Source organism: Mytilus edulis, chromosome 1 (genome assembly GCF_963676685.1).
Source record: "Mytilus edulis chromosome 1, xbMytEdul2.2, whole genome shotgun sequence".
Taxonomy (NCBI): Eukaryota; Metazoa; Mollusca; class Bivalvia; order Mytilida; family Mytilidae; genus Mytilus; species Mytilus edulis.
In genome coordinates this window covers 62,048,361-62,074,736 of record NC_092344.1, presented here as the reverse complement: position 1 = coordinate 62,074,736, position 26,376 = coordinate 62,048,361, and the positions used below count along the sequence as shown (strand labels likewise).

At 30.8% G+C, this 26,376-nt stretch overlaps 2 protein-coding genes across 7 annotated transcripts; one reads left to right on the top strand and one right to left on the bottom strand.

Moving 5' to 3' along the window:
• Positions 1–5,693: 5,693 nt before the first annotated feature.
• On the bottom strand, positions 5,694–18,358 carry LOC139514994 (nuclear transcription factor Y subunit gamma-like). Of its 5 annotated transcripts, none has more exons than XM_071304564.1 (11): positions 18,242–18,358; positions 14,037–14,165; positions 13,241–13,312; positions 12,669–12,782; positions 11,963–12,058; positions 11,167–11,341; positions 10,068–10,132; positions 9,419–9,610; positions 8,953–9,087; positions 6,644–8,069; positions 5,694–6,548 (listed from the first exon to the last, which is right to left on the bottom strand). In XM_071304564.1, exons 2-10 carry the CDS (start codon positions 14,151–14,153, stop codon positions 7,971–7,973), a joined length of 1,065 nt encoding a protein of 354 aa, XP_071160665.1. In that variant the 5' UTR covers positions 14,154–14,165; positions 18,242–18,358; the 3' UTR covers positions 5,694–6,548; positions 6,644–7,970. The 5 variants fall into 5 exon arrangements, with proteins under 5 accessions (XP_071160665.1, XP_071160659.1, XP_071160673.1 ...); XM_071304558.1 differs by lacking the exon at positions 18,242–18,358 and adding an exon at positions 17,802–18,019; XM_071304572.1 differs by lacking the exon at positions 18,242–18,358 and adding an exon at positions 14,634–14,768.
• Positions 18,290–25,210, top strand: LOC139515028 (mediator of RNA polymerase II transcription subunit 8-B-like). 2 transcript variants are annotated; one of them, XM_071304598.1, is made up of 7 exons: positions 18,290–18,422; positions 19,149–19,267; positions 19,873–20,017; positions 21,207–21,347; positions 22,469–22,553; positions 23,991–24,152; positions 24,837–25,210. In XM_071304598.1, exons 1-7 carry the CDS (start codon positions 18,417–18,419, stop codon positions 24,917–24,919), a joined length of 741 nt encoding a protein of 246 aa, XP_071160699.1. In that variant the 5' UTR covers positions 18,290–18,416; the 3' UTR covers positions 24,920–25,210. The 2 variants fall into 2 exon arrangements, with proteins under 2 accessions (XP_071160699.1, XP_071160691.1); XM_071304590.1 differs by lacking the exon at positions 18,290–18,422 and adding an exon at positions 18,461–18,493.
• The last annotated feature ends 1,166 nt before the right edge of the window (positions 25,211–26,376 follow it).

Genomic DNA, 26,376 nt, shown 5'->3' with positions numbered 1-26,376 from the left:
ATTAATTTTAGATTTTATGTTATTGAGTTAAGGGATTTTATTCATTAGAAAAAGGTGGTATTTTCTAGTTTTCAAAAATAACTCAAAAATGCTTTCAGCAGTTCTCATGAAACGTTGGTGTATTGTTTATATATATTGACTGAAGCTCCCTTTGTTGCTAATAAAAAAAATGACCTAAAAGAGTTTGAATATTCTGACTTTTTCTAAATGACCATTTATGAGGTGTGTGAATTTTTCTTAATAAGACTATGAGGCAAAGTGGTATATAGGGTAGAAAAATCTAAAGCACCAATTATAAGCATGCAACTTATCAAGCACTTCGAACGAATTTTGACACTCCAAAAGCTATTTATTCCACTATTTTCAAAGGCCTTATTTGAAGTTAACAATTTTTTTATCAGCTGAGGTTTTTGATTGTACCAAGTGTACTAGTAAGTAGAATACATAGTTTAGTAGGGAAACAATGGCTTGAAACGAAATAAATCTTTGTTTGTAATGAGTTATGTGCAGCTTCGGACCCAAGTACATAGTTGGAACTTTCATTGTACAATGCATTTGGTTCTGCTTTGAAAAGAATCACAGAGCTGAGTATATGTACCATGTTATATAAAAGGTCAAGTGGTTGTTAGGACCTAGTCCTTCATTGAGATCCTTGTCAGATATTCCTGGCCATATGTTTTCCTATTTGTCATATTAAGAATTGTTTTATTTTAATATGTTCGTACTGGAAACAAGAAACATTATTCTCATACAAAAAATTAATATAATTCTAAATACACATTCATAAAAAAAAAAATGGAATTTATTACAAAGGATAATCATAAGATATACTTGAATTGTCATGGACCTCACTTCTGAGATGGGTATATGTTAATGGAATCTTTCTCTGAATACGGGACAAACATATTAGTAATGATCCAATTATCCAATGATCTTCAATTTATACTGAATATTGACTGTCAAAAAAAAAAATGCTAACATTCCAATTTTCAATAACAGTTAACAGCAAATACATTATCACAATAACAGATAACAAAAAAACTTAAAGCCCAATAACAGCTAACAAAGAATAAGACAATAACAGCTAACAGCAAATATATTTTCAAAATAACAGATAACAAAGAATTAAATTGCCCCATAACAGCATAACAGTTAAACCCCTTGCCCCCCCCCCCTAATTGATGGTCATCCTATAAAAGTTACGGTCGTCCTATATAAATTACAGTCAGTCTTTACAAATTACGGTCATCCTTTATAATTTACGGTCATCTTTTTACCAATCATGGTCATCCTTGTTTTATGTTACGGTCATCTTGAAAAAATTTTGATTATGATTTACGGTCATGTGAACGATTTTTTCAAATCGATTTTCCCGTTTCATGCACATTTCTCGGAAGTAATTAGTGATTTCCGAGTGATTCTTTTATAAATTTACATCGTTTCAATGTATGATTTGTAAAGAAAATGATATAGAAACACTTTAATAGACAATACAGAAACTGACCTAATTTTTCATCCGACATCTTGGGATGACCGTGAATGCAGTTACGGTCATCAGCTTTACCCCAGTGACTGTGACCAATGGACCGTATCAAATCAGAGACATGTATATTTATTTACATGTTCCTGATGAAAATAAGCACTAGTTTAATTAAAATACATTCACCTGACTTATTCTTTTCATTTTCACACTGAAGTGTACTTTATATTTCTTTTTTGTCATTGATTCATTGCAGTCAATCTATTTGCATGCATGAATACACTAAAGACTTTTTGCAATAAAACGTAATACAAATTTGTCTATCATGCATTATATTACAGTAAAAGGTACATTCGTCATCACTAACATTTAATAGTAGGAAAATATAATCAAATATCGTGATTTGAAAGCCGACTATTTATTCGTGATGTCAATAGACAAATTGTTTAGTTGATTATCGTCTCTCATAAATCTGTACAGATTGGCTTATGTATACAAAATGTATCTTTTCAGGGGCGGATGCAGGAATTTTCGAAAGGGGGGTGCTAACCCAGGGCACCCAGGGCAAAGGGGGGGGGGGGGGGGGGGTGCAAAACATATGTCCCGATACAAATGCATTGATCGGCAAAAATAAAGGGGGGTGCGCACCCCCGGAACCCCCCCCCCCCCCCCTGGATCCGCCACTGCTTTTATAAATGTATTGTGTAATTTTATACATAAGGTTAGAAGTAAATAAAATATTGAATTGAAGTGAATTGTCAAATTTGCTTCCTATATATATATAAGAATTAAAGGTCTCAGAGGCAGACTACCGTTGTGGAATCCGGAGTACGAGAAGGAACCACCAAACAAATTGCAACCATTCAGCATTTTGATTTTTGTTTGTTTGAATGTTTATAAATACATGTATACATTTTTATGTGTCTGTCCCAAACAGTAGTATGCTACATGTATGCATACTGCATATATGCTGTCTGTCAGAATTATTATTTTGCTCAATTTGTAGTTGAATTGTGCAGTTGCATGGTTTCATCTTTTGAACTGTTTTACATTGTGCCCCCGTCCCCTCCCCTTTAGTCTATTACAGCGGACTATACTGTATTGGTTTTGCTTAGTGTTCAAGGCTGTACGATGACCTGTATTTTTTCCCGTCTTTGTCTTTCAATTTATCTTTTCGAGTCTCAAAGAAAATATTTTAACCCCATTTCCTACTTTTCTATTATATACTAGTATGTGATAATCTGACGTATGATTGAAATTAAATGTATCAAAATTTGGAAATGCATCAAATTCCATCTACATAGTTTAACCTGACTAGGCAAGCACTATCTCCGAAATATTGTTTATATTTGAATACAGATGTACATTTTAAATTTGTTTTAAGTGGGGAACAAATTGAAAAATTACACCATTATCAATACATGCAATAGGTATGAAAGGTCTATTAACTTGTTATACAATTGATAATGTTGAGTAAAGCTTGCCAAATGAAACAATTATTATATCGGTGCATGAGAAAGAAAGCTGACATCGTTCGAACAATGCAGCATCTTATGCAAACGATTTAGAAAGTTGATGTCACAGTAGCCAACGGCGAATGTTTATCTGACAAAGGTAAGACACAGTGACCCGGTAAGCAAATTAAAATTTTGTTTATCAATGATTTTTTTAATTTGTTTTCAAAGGTAACATTTAAGACGCCAGGCGCTGGTTTCGTCTACATCAAATTATCAGTTTTCGTATTTCTTATATATAAAAAAGAAGATATGGTATGATTGCCAACGAGACAACTCTCCACAACAGACAAAATGTCAGTTATAAACAACCTTATCATCGTACGGCCTTCCCCAATGAGCAAAACCCATCATGACCGAATAGTCAGCTATAAAAGGCCCCGAAGTGACAAATGTAAAAGAAATCAAACGAGAAAACCGACTAACGGCCTAACTTATGTACAAAGTAATGAATAAAAACAAATATATAACACAGAAACAAACGGCAACCACTGCATTACTGGCTTCTGGCTGGGACAGGCACATACATAATGCGGCGGCGATACACATGTTTGCAGGCACACAATCTCCGCTGACCTGGGACAGTGGTGTTATAGTACAACATAAGAACAAACTAGTATACATTGATCAATTGAAGAAGGCTAAATTAGACTAAGTCATCAAATGGATACATACTATAATAGAAACATATTTAACAAAAGCAGACGCGGATGGGCACATGCACATCCCAAAAATTAACAAAAAGACACTAACTACCGATCGGAGAGTACTCCCAGTTACTGGCAGCTAAATCATAGCCAATAGCAAAACTCATTCATTTAAGACTAAAGTATCAATCAGTACACATCCAAACAGATTTAGTTTTAAGATGTCATAAAGTCAGAGAAAAAGCACGACTTTGTGCAATGCCAAGATACATGTACCGATAAATTGTAGAGCCATACATGTGCATATGTAATAATAATATTATTTTGTTTGTTATTTACTGATAATAAAAGTCAATATTGATACCAATAAATACAATATTCATAGATCTAATTACAGTGTTGAATTGGTAACCATTTAGAATAAGGTAAGTTTAAGCCTGTCATTTGTAATACAGTATTAACGTTTTTATCGTTGGCATCAATATTTCTTTGGTTTCCTAGCTTACTATCCATATCCGTACACTGAATAAAAAAAAACGTTTGGAAAAACCCGGACGTTTTAAATGTTGCTCTCAAAAACTTGTATCAACTAAACAACATTTCAGCCACTTTAATAATGTCTCTTTCCATCCTCTCTTCCTAAAATGATTTTTTTCTACACTTCCTTTTCCTCAATAAACAGTGACGTGTTTTGTTCTTCACTAATGAAATTATCCAACACAGGTTTCCTTGAATTGTGTATAATATATAACTGGGACTTATAGATATCCATGTAACGTGAGCTCATTATTATTCCTGGAATTTCAATTTTCGTGGATTTAGTGAGTACAGGTAAACCATGAAGCAAATGTTAATCGAAATACAAATTTTCTCTGAGGCCCGTATGAATGATATGGTAAATCATGAAATCATATCTCCAAGGAAAAATCATTGTCGTAAATCCACAGTATTGGGAGCTCTATTGGCCCTAGCACACAAGAATGTTTAGAAGCATCTTTTGACTGTAGTACTGTTCTTCAAAAGTTACACATTATCATGCACTATAGACTGTTCACTCCTTGTGATGAGTGATCTAGCCTCATTTTCTTAATGTCCAGTGGCAAATATTTCTTCCATTTTTACAAGTTTACAATTTATTTTTATATGTACTACATGTGTATTGTAGGTTTTGGGGGAAAAAAGGTTGAAATTCGACTGCCACTGGAAATTAATGATAAATCATGCTTCATTTGTAAAGATTATATACAATTTTAGCCCAAACATTTTGCAGATTTAAAGATAGAGTCAGCATATTCATTCAAGACCTTCAATGATGACCAACAACAATAAAAGTAGTGTACTGTTCTTTGGTTTATTTTTTGAGTGTAAAATTTTGTCTCAAAGAATCAAACGTGCATACTATTTTTGTTGTATTGTTATATATCTGTAATGTGTGTTTACTCAGTTTTGATCCTGGATCATAATTATTGTAAGGCTAACCAATAATGAATGTTTGGGTTGCTCATCCAATTTTTTCAATATAACAGAACTATAAACTACTGTCAAATAGGTTGGAGGTTTAGCTAGCTATAAAACCTGGCTTAACCCACCATTTTCTTCTGAAAATGCCTGTAGTAAGTCAGGAATATGACAATTGTTTTCCACTAATTCGTTTTGGTAGATGAAGACAAGCATTTGATTTTGTCAGATTTTATGAATTGACATTAAAGTTTGATATTACTCTTTTGTTTTCAAATGTGTGCAAGTCTAATGAGTTATCAGAGAGATGAGACTGATTCTAACAAAGTTTGGCCATGTTAACTTATACATAAGGAAATGTATACAAATAACATATGTCACTTAACAACATCCCAGTATAAAATATTCCTCTTACGTCTTAAACATCTGTATATATTCTACAGCCAACATTTACGTACATGAAAAGGTGAAAGAGTTTAATTACACTCCCACCATTTTGCATGTGACAAAAGATTATCATATTTAATGCTTGTATCCTTGAAAAGCTTAGTGTAAGTTATTTGACCCTGCCATGAAATGATACAAACGAATACATAAAAAAGAAATAAAAATTTATTTCAACATAAATAAAATAACAAGACATACAAAATGTAATAATAAACATGCTTATTAAAATGAATTAAATGACGTACCACTTTTAAGTGTAATGTGATATTGATGAGGAGGAAGTTCACAAAATGACAATAAATAAGGAGCAACAGATATCTTTGTTCAATGAAATAGAAACAAGCAGAAAAATCAGCATTCACTGATCTGAAACTATTGGTGTCTGCAGAAAAAATAGTATAATGAAGCTGGATTTCAAATTGTAAGAAACTGGAGAATTATTGTCTAATAAATTAATTTAGCTTTTCAATTTAATAAAATCTTAGTTATTTCATTGTTCATTTAGTCAGAAAAAAAGGAAATTTGAAAAACAATTTATTCCTGGGGAACGTACTATAAAATATACAAGAAAATCCAACTCTTTAATTTGACCTAAAAATATATATATGCTAATAGTTCAAATTGTATGTGGACTTTACATAAAACATAATAACTATTATTTGAGGGACAATTTCTAATAAACAAATCAACATGTGTAAAACTTTCTACAAAATTGATACAGCTTTCAGAACACCATTCAGTAACTTTACAATAAAAGTTAATGTTAAAGATTCCAAAACAAAGATTTGTATAACATTATAATAATAATTCATATTCTGTACAATTAACTCACATTCCAATCTACTCTCCATTTCTACAACATAAATGGGGATTCACTTTTTGTTCATTTTCTTTATAAGAAAATGCCTTTTGGGTCATTTAAAAAATTAGAAGTGTTGTGTTCTCAAATGGTTTGTAAAAAGTACAAAAATATAGTGTTTTTCTTTTTTCAAATAGGCAAAACTGATTTATTGATATACATTAAGAGACCACTTTTGCTTTCTCCCATGAGAGGTCTTTAAATACAGGTTTGTCTGTAGTATGATTCTCTGCTTTACAGTTCGATTATGAGTGATAATTATATTTTGACAAGAAATTCAAAACATGTAATTATAATACATTTTTTTTACTTTGTTTTAATAGAAGAACGATAAAAAAAAATAGCTGTAGTTTTTCCTTTAAATTTTGTTACTGCATAAGAATTGTTAAATAAATACCTTTGTTTGATCTACAACCAATTATAATATTTCACTGAAACAACAAGAATATACACGTGTTCATGCTTGGCATACTCCCACTTGTAATTCAAAGTATAAAACAAAACAAGAAGATGTCAGAGACATTTTCCAAATTAGCAAACACATGACAACTAATCACTGTTGAGCTGCTGACTTAATATAAAGGGATTCTGTTCCTTAGTATTGGAGAAATTTATGACTTTAATTTAAGATCATTCAACATTTGGAAAAATTGTTAGCAAAAAGGAAATATATCTGACAGATCCAAAAAAGCTACATTTTACAACTCATCTCTTTAAAGCTGCCGACTCAATAATTTGTTACATTAATAGTAGTTTTAGGAAAAGTGTGATGAAAATATTAGTATGACAATGGATTGACAAGGTGATTACAATTTATACCCATGTGGGGGTGTAAAAAAATGGCAGCAGTTTATTTCATTTATTCTAATTTACGAATATGTGAAAGAAAATTATTAGAATTACAGAAAAAAAAACTCTAGTGAAAATTCTTTTATAAAATTGTGCTCTGGCAATTTTTATTTTACAGTAAAAATTTTTATATTACAGTAAAATCCTGAAATAATGATGTTACTCATTTAAATAATGAATTGCACCAACAACATGTTTATTTATATTTGATGATAGACTTCTTTACAGATGTGATTGATCGAAATTATAAAATGGAACCTACAGCTTTTAAAGATATTTATGTTAGTTTTATGTTAATTTTATTCTTAATGTTAATGTGTCAAATGAAATCTTTCAATACGAGAATTTATATGATATTCTTACAAATGTAAAATATGTAAAATATTAGGAAAACAAACTGATACAACTCAGATTGCCATGAACACAATTTTCAATAACATTTAGGTATTATTTTGCCATAAAGCTTATGTTTCCCTTAGTTACTGCTTCCAGCAGGCAGTTTAAGAAAAAAATCTAAGCTAGACTTGTGTTTTTATATATACATATTTCAGATTTTCTTCCTGGAAATTAATGGTCCTTTTTATAAACTGAACAATGCAAAATAAATAAAGATTTGGCTAAAAACATGGTTTGAATGTCAATGTAGAAAATGTGCACCAATATGACATTTTAACAATTTACCATGATTTGATAATTAAAATATTTAGTCACTAAAGCTATGACACATCTTGTGTTCCATCTGTTTGGTCATCAGATTGTTGTATATAAATCTGCTGTCCACTTTGTCCAGGAAGCTGTTGAATTTGGAACATTTGCTGTAAAATTTAAAAAAAAGTTTGAATTAATTCCCTTAGAACATATAATGAAAAAGAAAATCATGTATGAAGTTTCGAAATCCACTTTCTTGAGCATGTGTAGAGATTTAATTTTAAATTAGATTGAACAATTAAGGGAAGTCATTACACAATACAATACCCTCGGCTTTTTTTGACAATAGGTTCTTGTCTTGTTTGAAATGTTTATTGTTTGTTTTTTTACATACATGAGACACAGTTATAGTTGTCACTTGCAATGACTTCAAATTATTGAATCAGCAAAACTGGTTTATTTGGACATACTGGCTTGATTTTCTTTTGGGAACAAGCAGTGCAAAATTTTATTAAATTTCTAGACCTGGAAGTAAATCTTTGTGTTCCATACACACATACATTAAATTAGTACAAAATAGCAGAAAAGGAATATTTTTGTAATCATCAATAACATACCAATACAGATATAATAGCTACACCAACATCCATTCATTAGATTTAAGTTTGTGGAATTGGAAAAGATGCAATTGTTTTGGAATAATATAACCCGACAAGTGGAACCTTTGAAATATCTCAGAACTTTTCTCACTTTATCATTGACTTACTTATTTTAATTTTGTGAATATTTCCTCCTAAAAAACAAGGTCAATTGTGATCATTTTGTTGGTATTTACCAAATAATAGTAATATCAAAGCCTTTTTAAATAGAGGAGACATCATACCCGTAGCCAGGGGGGTTCAGACGAACCCCCCCCTTGAAATCAAATAAGCACTGTTAAAGTCAACGTTTTGTTCAAATTGTGACTGTTAAAGTCGCGTTCATGAGTCCAACGAACCCCCCCATGGAAATTCCTGGCTACGGGCCTGGACATTAATAACAATCATTTACCTGATTAAATTGAGAATCTGCTGACACTGTTTGAACAGCTGGTTGTGCCCCTTGCTGAATTATTACATTTTGATTGGTTTGTTTGCCTTGTAACTGCATCTGTATGGCTTGTAGCTGTGCTGGTGTTAATTGTATCTTGAAGTAAAAGAGTATCAAATGAAGTTATACAAGACTATGCCTGCAGTGTGCATGTACATCATACAAAATGTGTTAATTTATGTGAAATTCAAAACCATGATAAAATGAAAACTAAATCAAATTATTACAATGGCATTATATAAAAGACAAGCAAAACTAGGATAAATTTTTCAGGTACTTAGATATTTTTGTGATTTTTTTTTAATATTATCAAAATTGCAACAGTATTTATATTTAGAAGAATATGGGGAAAGTTCTACAACTCCATAATGAAAGTTGGAAAACTTTAATAAGTGTACAAAATTTCTGTGACTCATAAAAGACTTACTGGAACATTTTGTACTTCTCCACTAGCTGTTATGACTTGTTGATAGACCTGTGTTTGTTGTTGTGGTTGCTGCTGTTGTTGTTGTTGTTGTTGAACTTGGACTTGTTGAATCTGTTGGTTGCTTGGCACAGTCTGTACCTGTGGCTGCTGTGGTACAGATGGAGCTTGGATCTGTATCACCTGTGGCTGTTGCTGTAAGAGAAAAAGAAAAGTTTTTGCAAGAGCAATTCTGATCAAGACAAATACAAGGTTTTAACTTGTGTTGCTGCATAAAATCGATTGAGGTCATTTGTATACTGGTGCACAACTGATCATTTTATTTAATCAATGCCACAAATACTTTGAGGAACATTTTCCTTGTAGAATTAGTGTTGTAAAATTCAAAGCAATCTTTTAAATTCAGTGCTATCTCACGCTATCCAAAAGTATATTGTGTTTTTGTTTGGTTGTTGTACTTACTTTGATGTCTCTAGTTGATATTTTATTTTTCAGATTTAATAATTTAAGTAATTTCCCCCTTTAAATCTGGTATGATCCAGTAGGAAGACAAATTTAGCTCATGGTAAATCTAAATCAAACTGCATATCCTCATAAATTATCTTTTTAAAAAATATTTCAAATACTGACAAATCTTTTTTAGATGACTTACAAGAGTATTAGAAGCTGACTGTATTTGGTAGGAGGGTTGCTGTATAACATTCTGTATTTGTCCACCTGAAAGAAAAATCAAATCTGTTTATATATTTTGCATATTGAACTACCATTACTATTGAAGTATACTTTTACTGATTTTTTTCTGTCAAGACTATTCTGAAATCTATCTTTTTATAATTTCAAACTTCCCTTTACCTTTTTAATAAAATGTGCATCAACTAGTTATAGAAGGTGGTATCAATGGTGTATATGAAGAAATATCTAAATCAAACAACATTAACTTTCTATGTATATAAAAATGTACAATTTATGCATCCTGTGAGATACTTAACAACATTTATAATGATATTTTTTTCCTATGTACTCTATGAAGTTTTGAAATGTAGTCATGCACATTTGTTAAGATTTGTTTTATTTGTTTTGTCCCATATTTGCCTGTGCTTGAAGATGAAAATATATCTTATAATCATTGTTGGTTAAACCTTGTAACAAACATTTCACATTAACCTTGGTTTTGGTTTTAGTAAGTCATATGTTTGGGATTTTCTGTGTGTATCTTTAACCTTAAGGTGGTACCTAACACTACAGGGAGATAACTCTGTAAAATCAGCTAAACGTTTTAATTACGTTGTGTTGTTAAGAGAATATTAAGCTTCTCAATGATCAAAATAAGTGTTTGACAAACTGCTATATAACCAGTGTAATTTTTCTGATAAAATGGTTGGTTCAAATTTTTTGAATTTTTTATATTTTTGTAAAAGGGTCAAAGTAAATACTTTGACAAAATTTTAAGAAAATTAAACAACCCAAATTAATTTTAGTTTAAGTATTGGGTACCACCTTAATCCTCTTCTTGTACTTAATGTGCACAATTGTGGTTTACTTCAAATTTTCTTTGAATTTTTATTTCTTACACTTGTAACAAAACTACATAGTTACTTTCGTAGAACATCTACTTTTAAAACTTCTTTCTGTTTTAGTTTATTAACCTGTTATAATGTTTCTTTTACCCAATAATGGAGTTCCTAATTTAAGAGGCTCATAAAAGGAAAGAAAGTTACTACATTTGTTAGAGTTTTCAGTTTTATAAGTACCTGGCAGTTGTATTTGTGTTGGCTGTGACACCTGTGTGGTGACTTGCTGTGTGGGTTGTGTTGTTTGTTGTTGCTGTTGTTGCTGTTGTTGTGCTTGTTGTGCCTGTTGTTGAGCTAGCTGTAGATAATACTGTATTTGTTCTGGCAACATGTTGTTAGTTCTTGATGTGTCTTCCTAGAAATAAAATCATGCTGGGTTACTGAGGCCCCTCATGGGGGGGTCCTAGTAATCACATAATCACCATTTTTTTGCCAATATAATCACATAATCATTAAATATTTGCTTATCTTTAGTAATCAAATTATCATAAACTAAAAATACAGTCCTAGGTAATCAAATAATCATGAAATATTTGGCTTAATAATCAAATAATCATTAAAAAAACGGCCAAGTAATCACATAATCAAAAACCCCATGAGGGCCCTCGTTACTGTCTATTAATATCATTTCATTGATTTCAATACACATTATTTTCCAAATTAAAACATTTTCACATCTCAAAAACAGCTAAGCTTACATATATATTATCAATTTAAATGTTCAAGAATTACAGAAAATCTGCAAACAAATGATCTATAAAAAACAAAATACATTGTTTTGGGGGAATCCCATCAAACCGCAAATTTTGCAATAATTAAATCATGGCAAAAACTTAACAGTATTAATAAAACCATTTTTTTGGATAACTCCTTATTTAATAAAACAGGTTTCTATATTTTTATCTTTTATCTATAAAAACTAACTTTTCTGCTTAATCAGTTAAAGATCTTTGAATCACTATATCAAACCACTTACAGTTCGTTTGGTAGGTTTAAGTTCATCTCTAGGTACTATATCTATTAGGAAATCAAACTGGTCAAACTTTGAAATAGCCATTGCAATATCATTTCTCTAAGAAAAACAAACAAATAATTTATATAAATAGTCTGACATAGTCAATATTAAGATAAATCTTTGAATAACTCTACTAAATAATAATAAGGTGTTAATAAAATCTCTAAAGACTGAGTTTCTTGACCTTTAGACATTGTTTTTCAAGGACTGTCCAGAATGTCAGACAGAAGTACTTCTGTACTAGCTTACTGGTACCTTTTTAAAGACTACAGCAATAACTTTCATTGCAGGCAGGTTCTTGTATGTCTCTTTGACTTTGAGGAGAAAAGAATGATCCACTTCTATCAAAACAGAAGGAATAAAAAAAAAACACCTATAAGTACACAATTTTTTTCTCATTTTAAGTTTCATAAAATCAACAGTGTAAATAATTCTTCTTTTCAATTGTACATGAACAGATTTACATTAATTGAAACCAAAAAAACTTCCATGATTGATAATATGATGTATTAACTTTTTACTGTTAACTGTTTCTTACATGTACGTGTTGTAAGACTGCAGTATCATTGATTTAAACCCTAGACCTTTTTTTCATTATGAAATTTACTGTTGGATTGATGTCTGGTCCACTTATACCTTTAATCAGTAACCTTTTTTAAGATCATACCTGCAATGTTCTCCTTTTGTTGTCCTCAGTGTGTATCCAGGCTCTAAGTGATAACTCACTGATAAATATTTCTGCAGCTTTGGCAAATAATACTGGAGCTTCTGCACTGATCATCTATGGAGATTGCAATTTTATTTTTACATAAGACTTGAATGAGCAAAATATTTCACACAAGGTTATCACAATTTATAAGTACCTAACAATTACTTAGATAAAGTTTGAGCAATGTTAAGTGATCCTAACTAATAAACCTCTAATGTCAGACGCCTATAAAATAACACATGCACTTACCGGTAGATCAATTAAAACTAAGACCATACAAAATACTGATGCTCTTAACTTGAAGTCACACCAGCATAACAGTCTAAATCTCACATGAGCATGATATTAATTTTAATATATATATTTTTTCATTGGTATCAATTTTTGAAATTGTTAAAAAAAAATGCTATTTTTAATGTGTCTTATATCATGTATATTTGTTCCTCTGTAATTGTAACTATGCATTACAATTTTTACTGGGTGTCTCAGGTTGAGCTGCCCCTGACATAAATGTTCAAAATAAAACCTACCTTTACATCTTCATCTAGTTTCATGATCTTTTTTATCCTTGCCAGAGGAAGTATCTGTTGTTTGAAATCATCCTACAAAAATAAATCAAACATTTTTACTGTACAATGGAAGACAACTCTGCAAAATATTGCAATACTTTATGTTTTAAAGAACTGAAAGACATTGTAATCTTTGTAATGCTAATGAACTTGGTGATGAGTTTCATTACTTATTCAAATGTACCTTTTTCAACAATGTAAGAGCTAAATTTTTTACCTTTAAATATATGTAATAACCCAAATGTTTTAAAATTTATAGAATTGATGAATACTTCAGATTTATTTACACTTACTTGAATAGCAAAATTTTGCAAAGTGTTATTAAAACCTTTTAATACATGTGCTTCATCTGAATCATGTTACTATAATTTGTACTTCCTGTCAAATATGAGGGGGGATAGGATTTTGGTCTCTTGTGGAGAGTTGTCCCATTGGCAATCATACCACATCTTCTTTTTTATTGAGTGACATTGGTAAATGGCTATTCGAATTGACTGACAATTCATAACATATGTAAAATTGCTAATGGAAGATGTTTATGATGATACATGAAAAAAAGCATTCACCTGTAATTTACCTGGAAAAAATCGGCGCAATTGAAAAGAAAAATCGGCGCAAATGAAAGAAAAAATCGGCGCAAATGAAAGAAAAAAATCAGCGCAAATGAAATGCAGATCAGCGCAAATGCAAAATGTCGCTTAATTGTTAACATTAAAACTAATTAATAAGTTTGTTTGTTAAATACAAATCTACCTACATTTTTTAGGTCTCTGATATCTTTCATTGCATCAGGCCAGAATGTGTTCAGCATGGCTGCAGCTTCACCACTTATTGATGCAGCATTAGGTGACTGTCCTGATGTTGGGTACTCCATCTTGGAAACTCTCTGAAGAAATAATTTTTCAAATGTGAAATAATCGTTCTATTTTAAATTTCCCTCTAATTACTATTATATAATAATATCATATCACTATAGATTTTATTTGACATTTCCTTGTTTGTGTTCTAAAAACATGTTATACTAATAATTAACAAATCTAAAAGTGCAATGATAAATGGTTCAATGTCAAGGGAAAAAATCCGATTAAATATAAGATCAAAGGTCATGCAATTAAAAATAGAGTAACCCCCAAAAATGTAGACCAGTTGCCGTGTCAGCCTGTAGAAAAAATTAAATATAAAGAATATCATCAAAATCATTGATTTTTACTTGATGCATTGTATATATGCATTAAACATGGTGAAGCAGTTGTTTATAATAGTTTTCAAAATAAACTACATATTGATTTTAACTTTCCATATACAGCATGTACAAGCATGAGTAAAATTAATTTATGTTCCAGGCACACTGTACCAGAAAAATCTTTTTCCTTATTGCATGTAGATAATCCCTGGGTCAAATGTACCTTTTGACAGTATTTCTATATACATGTATAAATGTTGTACTAATTTGATGTATGAACGTGATAAACAACTGCGTTAATAGGAAGTGTTTAACATTACAAGAACATATATCCTGTTTCAAGTTCAGGAAACTAATCTATAATGGAAAAGTCCTGATTAACACAAAATACTTTTCCAGAAATCGAATTTAACAAAGAGCAGTACCTTAAATGGAATAGCAATTGTTCAAAATTGGTAAAAATAGGAGATATGAGGGTATGACTTAGAATGGGGACTAGCTATAGAGGATAATGGGGAAAAACCTCTGCTCTGTGGTACATGTAGGATATTCTGGCATTACGTTAATATACGACAGCCACAAACTCCAGTAAGAGCACTAAAAGAAGTAAAATGAGCTTACAGTTTGGGACATTTTTGGAGAAATTTGAATGCCTTTCTATTATTTTGTTGTATCTATATTAACATAAATTAGCTAATCTTTTAAGATACAATTTGTTCATGCCATGCTCAATGCTTATTTTAACATGTGTGTACATGTATATATGTAGGTATTATTTTTGTCAATATCTTTATACTGAGTGTTAATTAGATTAAATTATAGACAAAAAGAATGTGTCCATAGTACACGGATGCCCCACTCGCACTATCATTTTCTATGTTCAGTGGACCGTGAAAATTGGGGTTAAACCTTTAATTTGGAATTAAAATTAGAAAAATCATATCATAGGGAACATGTGTACTAAGTTTCAAGTTGATGTAACTTTAACTTCATCAAAAACTACCTTGACCAAAAACTTTAACCTGAACTTCGCACTATCATTTTCTATGTTCTGACAGTGGACCACGAAATTGGGGTTAAAACTATAATTTAGCATTAAAATTAGAAAGATCATATCATAGGGAACATGTGTGCTAAGTTTCAAGTTGATTGGACTTCAACTTCTTCAAAAACTACCTTGACCAAAACTTTAACCTGAAGCGAACGGACGCACAGACGGAAGGACGACCGACGGAGGCACAGACCAGAAAACCTAATGCCCCTTCTATCGTAGGTGGGGCATAAAAATAATACCTACTCAAGTTAAAATCAGCATATAGAGCATGTTCTGATAGGCAAATTTATAACTTTTGTACTTCAATTTGGACCTATTATTTATACATGTATATTCGAAAGGTAGCCATTTTGATGTGATTTACCAAAACATTATAGAAAACCAACAATTCAACATGTTTATATTTAACAATAAAAAAATAAACAGCTGCGCCCCATGAGGCATGATACACCAGTGGCATTTTCAAAGAATAAAGTTCAATAACTTCTCAATACCATACATGTATCAGAAATGTATAATAACTAAAGGAAGGTTATCTTAATAGATATACATGTAAATCAGTCACTAAAGTTTATAGAAAACTGCCCAAAGCACTTTACATATTGTAGGTATAGTGTTCGAAAACTTGAAAATCCCCCCTTTTTGTGAATTAAATCCCATAACTCAGAAATGTAAAATAAAAAATTTATAAAAATTGAAAAGGAGCTTATATATATTTATAAATGTCATTGTAAATAAACATTGCCAAAGTTTCGTGCAAATTAGTGAAAGTGTTTTTGAGTTATTGTTGAAAAAATCCCCCCTTTTATAATGAATAAAACTCAGAAATGTAAAATCTAAAATTTATAAATAAATCAAACAGATACATGTATAAACAATTCACCTGACAAAGTTTCATGCAAATTGGTTTAAACATTTTTAAGTTAATGTCCAACATGACAATTGATGGACGGACAATTAACGGTTTTTAATAATACATCCCATTAACGGGCATATGATATCATATATGGATAAAATTACTTTTAAAATGATTTTATTTAATTTCCTAGCAAGCAAAAGCAACACAAATGTTCATTTAGATCTAGAGCATGGTTCAAAGTACAACTGACATTGCAATTTCAATTATGATGTCAATCACAGTTTTATTGCAATTACAATTAAACATCATATTAGAATTCACAATTTGCACAGATTCATGTGATTGTCAACATGATTTTTCTCTTAGCTCTTACTTGATCCAGTACCAGAAGGTCCTACCACAGATTTGGTTACAGGTCAAAAATTTACATACTCAAGAGTAAATAAACAGTCTTGTCAGTCTACCAGTTTGAGACCATCATCTGTAATTTTTCACACACTGCATATTCACTTTTATTCAAGAACTACTGGATAGTAGTCTATTTGCCCAAAAAGAAGTAGTTTCAAATATATGTTGAGGCAAACATTTTCAACACACACTTTATCACTTTTTTTTATACTTTTATTCAAAGGTATTTATAAAATTTTATTGATGTTACTTACTTCAAATTTTGAGGTATGCCTATGTCAAACATGAAAGCAATATGACATGAAAATTGTAAATTATGATTTTATAAAATATTTGTTACCATTTAAAACTTAAATGCAAAGATTTAAATTTAAAGTGTTAATTTTAATTTTAGAGGAAAAACAGGGAGACAACTCAAATTTCTTTTTCATATTCCCTAAATAAGTTTTTTTTTAAAATAAATATAATATATATAAATATATTATTATGCAATTATTATGAGATGAGAAAGACATTCCAAGATGAGGAGTCAGTAGACACCATTAGCCTATTTAAGGACTACAGGATAAAGCTACATGTAAAGGTATAAAGGGTAAAATGGTAAATTATATCTTTTTTTAAATTTCCAAACATAAAATGAATGAAGAATTATTTTTGCATTTTAAACAATCTTGTATAAAATACATTTTAATACCCAAGTCTAGATGCAGATTTGGTGGTGGTGGTGGGAGGGGTGGACTCCCCCCTTTTTGTGGTAAATTGGTTGATTCTACAGGGAAACACTGTATGAGGCATGACTTGAGCGGCCATCTGAGGCAGTCAGTGGCCCCAACCCCTTATGAAAAATTCTGGATCCACCGCTGAAGTGTCTAGCCTAAATTGAGTGACATTTATTCATATCAAAGCATTTTTTTTCTATATTTCACAAATATATGCATGAAAAAGAGGGAAAGGGGGTAGTTCTTGTACAAAAATGAGAATAATATTAAATATAAATACATGTATATCAATGTCTTACTTTGATCAGTCTCATTCTGCATAGTTCCAATATTAACTGAGACAACACCAAAGGTTGATAAAATTATGGGAAATTCATTTTCAGAATTTGTTTTTGTAGTAACATTCTAAAAATAGAAAGCAATTCAAGGAAGCCATTTTTGTTCTGTCCGTGAGGGGATATTTGTCAACACATGACTGTCGATCACAGAGAGTTTATTTGGAGAAACATTTTATTTCATTTATAAATTGCTACTTCTTTGATACAGGGAAATGTTTGTAAATTATCATTGGAGATTGGGTCGAAGAGTGGACCAATAAATTGGTCGGGAATCGACACCCAATCAACACTGACCTACCCACCAATGAGAACAAAGAATTATTCAATGAAACAAGGTGCGCGGATTGGTTCAAAGTAGCTTCATGTAGAACCTGGAAGTGTATGGGTTTCAAAACAGTTACCTTTCAGCCTTGAATATTCTTGATATAAATTTTATATAATAAAATTCTGTCTTTTCAGATCCTTCAAAATAATGGCTGATATGCGATTTGGTAAATTCTTCCGATTGCGCATGCGTGAATTCGGTATTGTATTTCCGGTTTAAAAATCAAGAAACTATTATAAAGAAAAACAAAAATGCAGGTTAAAAACTAATTTTATAGAGTGTGTTTTGAGGAAACAGTTATAAAGAAGGCATGCACCTGTTGGAAGAGGTGCATAGTTATCCCTGAAGGATTTTTGGAGTTAAAAAAAAAGTTTTAAAAGAAAACTTCACGTTTATTATGTTTATGCTGTTCATTTTATCATGTATACAAAGTGCATGTGTTTGACAGCAAAAATACTATTAGTATCTTTCTCATGGTCTTCTTTCAGTTTCCATCATATTATATTTATATATTATAATTTTATAATGCTTTCATTGGTAAATTAACTAGAAAGTTGACTTTGTCAATCTTGTCTGCCTTGTTTGTTGTGGTCTTCATTTTTTTCACCTTGGCTGTTAAACTTTTACACTTATTGAAAATAATTTTGACAGTTTAATAATTCTATGTCACCCTCTTGATTGTGATAGTCTAAAAATAGAAAATTTATGTACATTGTATCCTTAAAAGGATGCTTTCGAATTCGGCATCTACACTGATGTGCCAAATGGATACATTCAGCATGCCCACAAGGATGTAAAAAGGATACATGAAAGGGTTAAATTATCATAAGAGTACATACATTTTGTGAAATTAAAATTAGTGTTAGGCTAAGACCAGAAAATGGCTGAATATGTTTATTCTGAAAAGACCGGTTTTACTAGCTTTACAAATTTACTACCATGACTACAACTACAATGTACATATTTCATTTGATTTTTTCCAGAAAGAAGAAAAGCAATTAGAAGCCACTGTAGATGCCTTGATCCACAGAGTTCAGGATATCAAAAATTCCATTGCATCGTTTCTCTTTAAGCTTGAAAATGAATATCAAACATTGAATTGGTAGGACATTATGTTTTAATGGTTAATATGCTCCTTTAGACAACAGACAAAGTGTGGACACATGATCATACTGATATAAACACTGAGTTATGCATAATACAATTCTTAACACAACTCAGAAATTGCAAAGGAGCTGGATAGTTCAATGAACAGATGAAAGAACAGACAATAAGAATCAAGCACAAAAAGATCACAAGACCAGGGAATCTCAAAATAAGATGCATTTTCTTTGACAAATATTTTATTAAAATTTCAAAACTGTTTTGTACAATTACCATGTTTACCATCTGGCAAATGTAAACATGATGTGGCAGAATAAAATTAAAAAAACATGTACAAAAAATAACAAACTTTGATATATTAGACATTGTAAATGAGCTAAAATTATTATAGAAGTTACTTGTAAATAATGAATTGTACTTGACTATAGCCATGATAGCTATATGTCATTTTTTTTTTATTGAAGTATAAATTCTTACCTTAAAAGCTACTATCTGCTTAAACCTTTTATCATGATAATGATTAAAAATTCGATATGTTCTTTCTTTTAATCAGAGAGCATGTTCATGTAGTTAATGTCTTAAAATATCCCTTCTTGTTTTCAGGCCATCTGTGCTGGATAATTTTGCTCTGATATCTGGTCAGCTAAATAGTCTTGGTAAAGTCCTGAAAAATGACAGATCACCACATCTTCGAAATCATCTCTTGTTACCGCTGGCACTGAGACCTGATAGAGATGCTGAACTTGAGGTACTGAAAAGATAAATCATACATTATTTTATGATCTAATAGATATAAGAAGATGTGGTATGTGTGCCAATGAGACAACTCTCTATCCAAGTCACAATTTATAAAAGTAAACCATTATAGGTAAAATTAAGGTGTTCAACACGGAGCCTTGGCTTGCACTGAACAACAAGCTATCAAGGCCTCCAAAAATTTCTAGTGTGAAACCTTTTAAATGGGAAAACCAACGGTCTAATCTATATAAAAAACATGAAACGAGAAACACTTATGTTATGAACCAAATCAACAAACGACAACTACTTAACATCAGATTCATGAGGTGCAAACAATTTCAGTGGGTTTAATTGTTTACATGGTACCAAACCTTCACCCTTATCTGAAACAATAGTGTAACATCACAACACAGAAAGACACAATATAAGATATCAATTGAAATTTGAAATGGCTGAACACGACATATTAACATGTGTGAACATACAATGAAAGAATAAATTTGATCTATGATTTAAGTATGACTTATTGTATATTCAATAAACATGAATAAACTTCAGGAAGGGACTTTTCACTTAAGTTAAACTTTTCAATTATGGTAACTTTAATGTTTATAATTATATAAGGTGTTTATAAAAATCAAAATACTCGCAAATCTTCAAATTCAGAGAAGAAGTAAAAACCAGCTTGCACCTGTGTGTTTATGTCATCTGTGACAGATTTTTGCTTATCTCATTTGTTTCAATGAAAAATCATGAAAATAGGCGATAAAAATATTTAAGAGGTTTGCTTCTCTGCTTCTAAATAACAAGCTTTATAAAAGACTGTTATAAATAATAGATGTAATATAGCAGAAAAAAATGAAGGGTCCATGTCCTTGTTTCTAAGATATGCTGTTGAAAATTTGGAGGGAAATGATTCTCTCAAGAATTTTCATTCATTTAACATGTTTAACATAGGCAACTTTTTTCTTTCAAAAAGTATGGAAAGATAATAAGGATTTTAATACAAAATTTTCGAATATCTTACAAAACTTAAAAAACAAGAGGAGCCAACATCCTTAAGATAAGGAGAAAAAAGTATTAAAAATGATTGCAGACATTTATTTGTTTAAGTACATGTATATGTATCTAAATATTATATGCACCTCTAAATATAACTAGTCATGCATAAATTTTTATTCATTGTATTTGCTCTGTAGAAACTAACAGAAGGAAGAGTAATTTGTTTTAACCATGAAGTTGTACCAGACTACCTCCGTACCAAACCAGAACCAGAGGTCGAGGACAAAGTTAATATTGTTGTTCAGAAATCAGCTGCAATGCAAGCAGACATGGCACAAGTAAGAACATTTAGTCTTTTCTTAGAAAAGTACACAATCTGTATTAGGAATATATATTGCATCAAAATTGATGTGGGAGGGTATAAGTAGGAAGGGAAGTTAAATTATTGAATGTTGGTCATGGGTCTGTTTTTAGTATGCCTCTATTACCATTTTGCAAAGTTATCTAAAAATGGTTTTTGGTTGTAGTAATATATATTGAAAGTCTTTCCTAACCTCCCACATATGTTTTGATGACATAACCCTTACAATATGTATTAATGATTACAAAAAAAAACATAAGGTGACACATTAATATTTATTCTGTTAGAATTAATGTGTGAGAATAAGAATGAGTTTTAAAATTGCCCACTACTACACATGTAACATCCTGTTTTTTTGAAAAATTTAATTTGGAGACAACTACACATAACCAACAAACAATCATTCTACCCTCAAACATTTATCATCATGGAACAGTCTGTAAGCTTCATAAGAATTGAAGATCAACGCAATTAAAAAAATCAGATGTGCTGTCGATGCAAAAAAAATCTTTAAAAACAGCTTTAAAATAAAATTCTGAGGTTTAAACTAAGTATGGCAATAAGATATATGAGATATCAATAATTCTTTAATATCACATAAATATTTGAAAGGGAATTTATTCTTCTTACAAGATGGAAGCAGTTACATGAAGAGTAAGCCATATCTATTTTTTTATATAAATCCTCACCACAATTTCATAATATTTCTCATGAGCCCTCAATATTTCCATATCCCAAATTCTGTACAAAAATAATATATAATTTTAAAACAAATTCTGAGTGCAGATTTTCAGGAAATAATAATTTAAATTGAAAAATACATATTTTTGCTACTTTTTACACACATTTATCCAAAGGCAACACCTATTTTGCAAATTTTTGATTAACCTTCTTGAAGTATAAATGCTACATATATCATGTATATATAATTCTTCACTCTTTCAATTTTTGAATACAATTTTTGGGGTCAAGTTTTGCATGTCAGGTCACCCATCAAATCAGCACATTGCATTGATAGGCAGGTAATGGTCTAACTACATAGTTGTACAGATTTACAATACAAAATTGTACATATATATATATTCTATTTTTTTTTAGAAACAACTCAATTCAATGAACAAGATCACAAGTAATTTATTGGATATAATAAACTCTAACAAAGAAGAACTAGAAAGTGAAGCAAGTAAGTTATTTTCCTTGCATTAGAAATCAAGAACACAAGTACACACCCGTGATATCGCGGGTCCGTGACTGAATTAAAGTATATATATTTACGCCTTGTTTTAGTAATTGATATTGTCATCTGATAAAGTTATGTCGATTATAAGATACACAGTTTTCTCTGCTTTCAAATCTTTGTTTGAACCCGTCGACCCGGAACTTATCAATTATTGGTAATATTAATTATTTGGAAAACAGAAGGTCCTGGCTATCCAGGAATGGAGTATTTTTTAATCAACAACATTGTCCTATATTAGTTATCTTAGAAAGTATTGCTGATTGCTGAATAAAACTACAATAGGGAACAATTTGACAATGATTGAATTTAGTAGTGTCAGCCCTTTGATTATGACCCGTGTATATATCAAAATCCTAAATACACCGTTTGGTGGTGCGCCTGTCAAATGCGGAACGTACAGATAAGTTTATAGGTAACAGGTGAATAAACTATTAGTATCGGTATCGGATTTGACCCGGAACTTGTTGATTATTGGCAATATTAATTATGTGGAAAACAAAAGGGTCTGGAGTGGTGTAATTTTTAATCTACACCATTGTCCTATATTAGCTATATATAGAGTTGAATTCTTTGATTTGTCGTTTTTACCCGATGACGGCTGACAAATTGGACCTCGTAATTTTAGTATTATAGATTTAAAAAATTCACCTTTGTATTATTTGCATTCACTTAATATTTTGTCTCCTGTTGTCTTTTTTAAACTTGTGTTATTAAGTGTGAAAGGACCAACAACAAAACATTATCCTACATTGTGAAATAAATCATTACAGTGTCTCTCAGACACAATCATTTCAAGTAGGATTTGAACATTGAGTTTTAATAAACCTATTGTAGCAGACCTATATTCATATTTTATCCTTAGCATTAAGTAAAAAGTCATGTCTTGAATAATTTGCGTAGCTCAGTGGAAACTTAAAATCTTGATTTTGTTATTCTTGGCTACTTAATTTTTTCAATTGGAAGATTGAATTTAAAAACTTACCTTTTTATTCTTTTAACTGGTAGGTTCATTTTGAATTGTATCGGCGAATTTTGAGACACAAACTGAATTTTAGATTTACTTGAACCAATAATTTCAAAACTGATGTGTATTCATCAATTAGATTATTTGAACACTTGCAATAAAATTTGTTAACATAAACTTAATAAACATTGTAAGATTTATGTGCCCCTTCCGGAACTACATTTTACCCTTGTTCATCTGTACATCTATCATGTCTATACGTTCTCTATCTTTAGTTAGCCTGAAACAAATGACATGTAACTTATACACATTGCTCATTACCACAAAACTCAGATCATGTTTGAATTTTAGTGGCATCACTTTTATTGTTCTAGAGTTATTCCCCTTTATAAATGGAAAAAAATGATTTTATTTAGATCAGAAAGCCCAGATGGCACAGACCTATTCATCAACAGATACCAGTTCAATGGTGGCAGCCATGATGTTTGGTAAGGGACTGAAATCAATACAACGACAAGATTCTCGACCTGGTATGACAGCACAACAACAACAGCAGCAGCAACAACAGAAACAACAGGGTAAGATTATATACATCACTTAATGATTTGATATGTCAACCTTAAAAACACTTTTTGAATATGAATAAAACTCACTAGATGCAGATCCATGGTCAAGATTGAATATGGTAGTGTCTCTTACTGTTCTTGAGTTATGTCCCCTTGTAAAAGGAATATTGTTGAATTTGTTGTACATTTACAAGCTAGGGCATCTGTGTCTCATAAACACATAATTTTAGTTTGAAAAACAAAATCATGAATTTTTTTAAGACCATCATGTAGGTTTCAATATCATGATAACTGTAGTGACTACTCCCTTAGTCCCATTTTCCCAAAATTTCTGTGTGTTAAAATCATCAGGACCAAAAACAACCAGCTAGGTCAACATTATATGAACAGAAATCAATTTATATATCAAACTACATGCAATCAAAGCAAAGTCAGGTGACAATTTCACAGTCAAATATATTCATAAGAGCACTGTGTTATGGAATTAAACTCATCATAGATAACTGGCTTAAAAATATGTATGCCAGACTCATGTTTTGCAGAGAAAAGACTCATGAGCGAAATTTGAATAAAAAAAGTTGAAAATCATTGTTCCAATAGCCTTACAGAAGACATATATATTTCTCTTTTGATTATTTATAATTTTTTATTTGTAAATAATAGTGTGAAAAATTAGAATATTTTTCTTTTTTTCAGCACAAAACATTGGAAAAGCACCAAGTACCATAAAAACAAACATCAAATCTGCAGCCAGTACACATCCATATCAAAGACCTTGATTAATTAACTTAATACCAACGTTTTGGATAAGACTATATTGGTAGACTGAATACCAATTTTAATATGCATGAGTGATGTTTCTCATCAGTTGTACTATTTTTAAAGAGGCAAGTGTTGAAAAAGATGTGAGAGGAGGTTGAAAACAGAAGTGATACCAAGACTCTAATGATTATTCTCTATAAGTACACAAGTGCAATAATGATAAAGTGCTATGAAAAGAATTATTGATTATGATTTCATATTTGTCTACTTTATACTATAAAAATTAAACATTTACGTTTGTTGAAAAACTAATTTATTTCACAGTTAATTCCCTTTTATTGTATGATAGAAAGTAATGTGGGCAAAATTATGTTTCAACCAAAATTTAAATGTATATTTTATTTATCAGTAGCTGGGATTGCAGTTGCTCTACTTGATATTATCCTTGCCAGTTAATTTATGTCTGGTTTCATAAAGCTGTCTTGACTCAAAAATGTTGATATCAGTGAATTAATGATGTCTTGTTCTAAAGGATTGATTGTAACAATGTTTTGTTTATGACAGTGGAAACTTTATTTTGGCTTAAAAACTGAAATAAAACAGAATCCAGCATCTGAAGATCTCAGTTTGAGCTGGAATCAAAATGAGTGATTTACAAACATGATCTGTCTTTTTCTTTTCACATCTGATTCACACCACCCTAAACTCAACATTGTTCATATTTTACTGATTTTAAAGTATTTGGAGATCAGCAAGACAATATCTACAAATAAGTTTGCATGGTCGAAATCGTCAGAAAACTTCTTATTGTAGTTGTTGCTTTTTATGCCCCACCTAAGATAGTAGAGGGGCATTATGTTTTCTAGTCTGTGCCTCCGTCCGTCCGTCTGTGCCTCCGTTAGTCCGTCCGGTTAAAGTTTTTGGTCGAGGTAGTTTTTGATGAAGCTGAAGTCCAATCAACTTGAAACTTAATACACATGTTCAATATGAAATGATCTTTCTAATTTTAATTCCAAATTAAAGTTTTGACCCCAATTTCACGGTCCACTGAACATAGAAAATAACAGTGGGAGTGGGGCATCCGTGTACTATGGACACATTCTTGTTGAGTTTGTGTTGCTCAGTCTATAGTTTTTGGAGTGTTTTGTGAGCTTTTTCTTTTATCATCGTCTTCTTTGATGCCGTTCTGTGTCTTCGACATAAGTTTTTGATTGTTCCTTTTGAATTGGTGTTTTTTAAGCGATTTTGATGCTAGTATTTAAAAAAAATTAAATGTGTTTCCCTACATTTCAAAAGTATAAAAGAAGGCGAAAGATGCTAGAAGGACAGTCAAACTTATATATAAAAATAAACTAACAACTCCATGGTTGAAAAAAAGACAAAAAGACATAGTACACAAGACACAACATAAAAAACTAAAGACTTAGAAAAACGAATTCCACCAAACACTTGGAGTGATTGGAGGTGCTCCGGA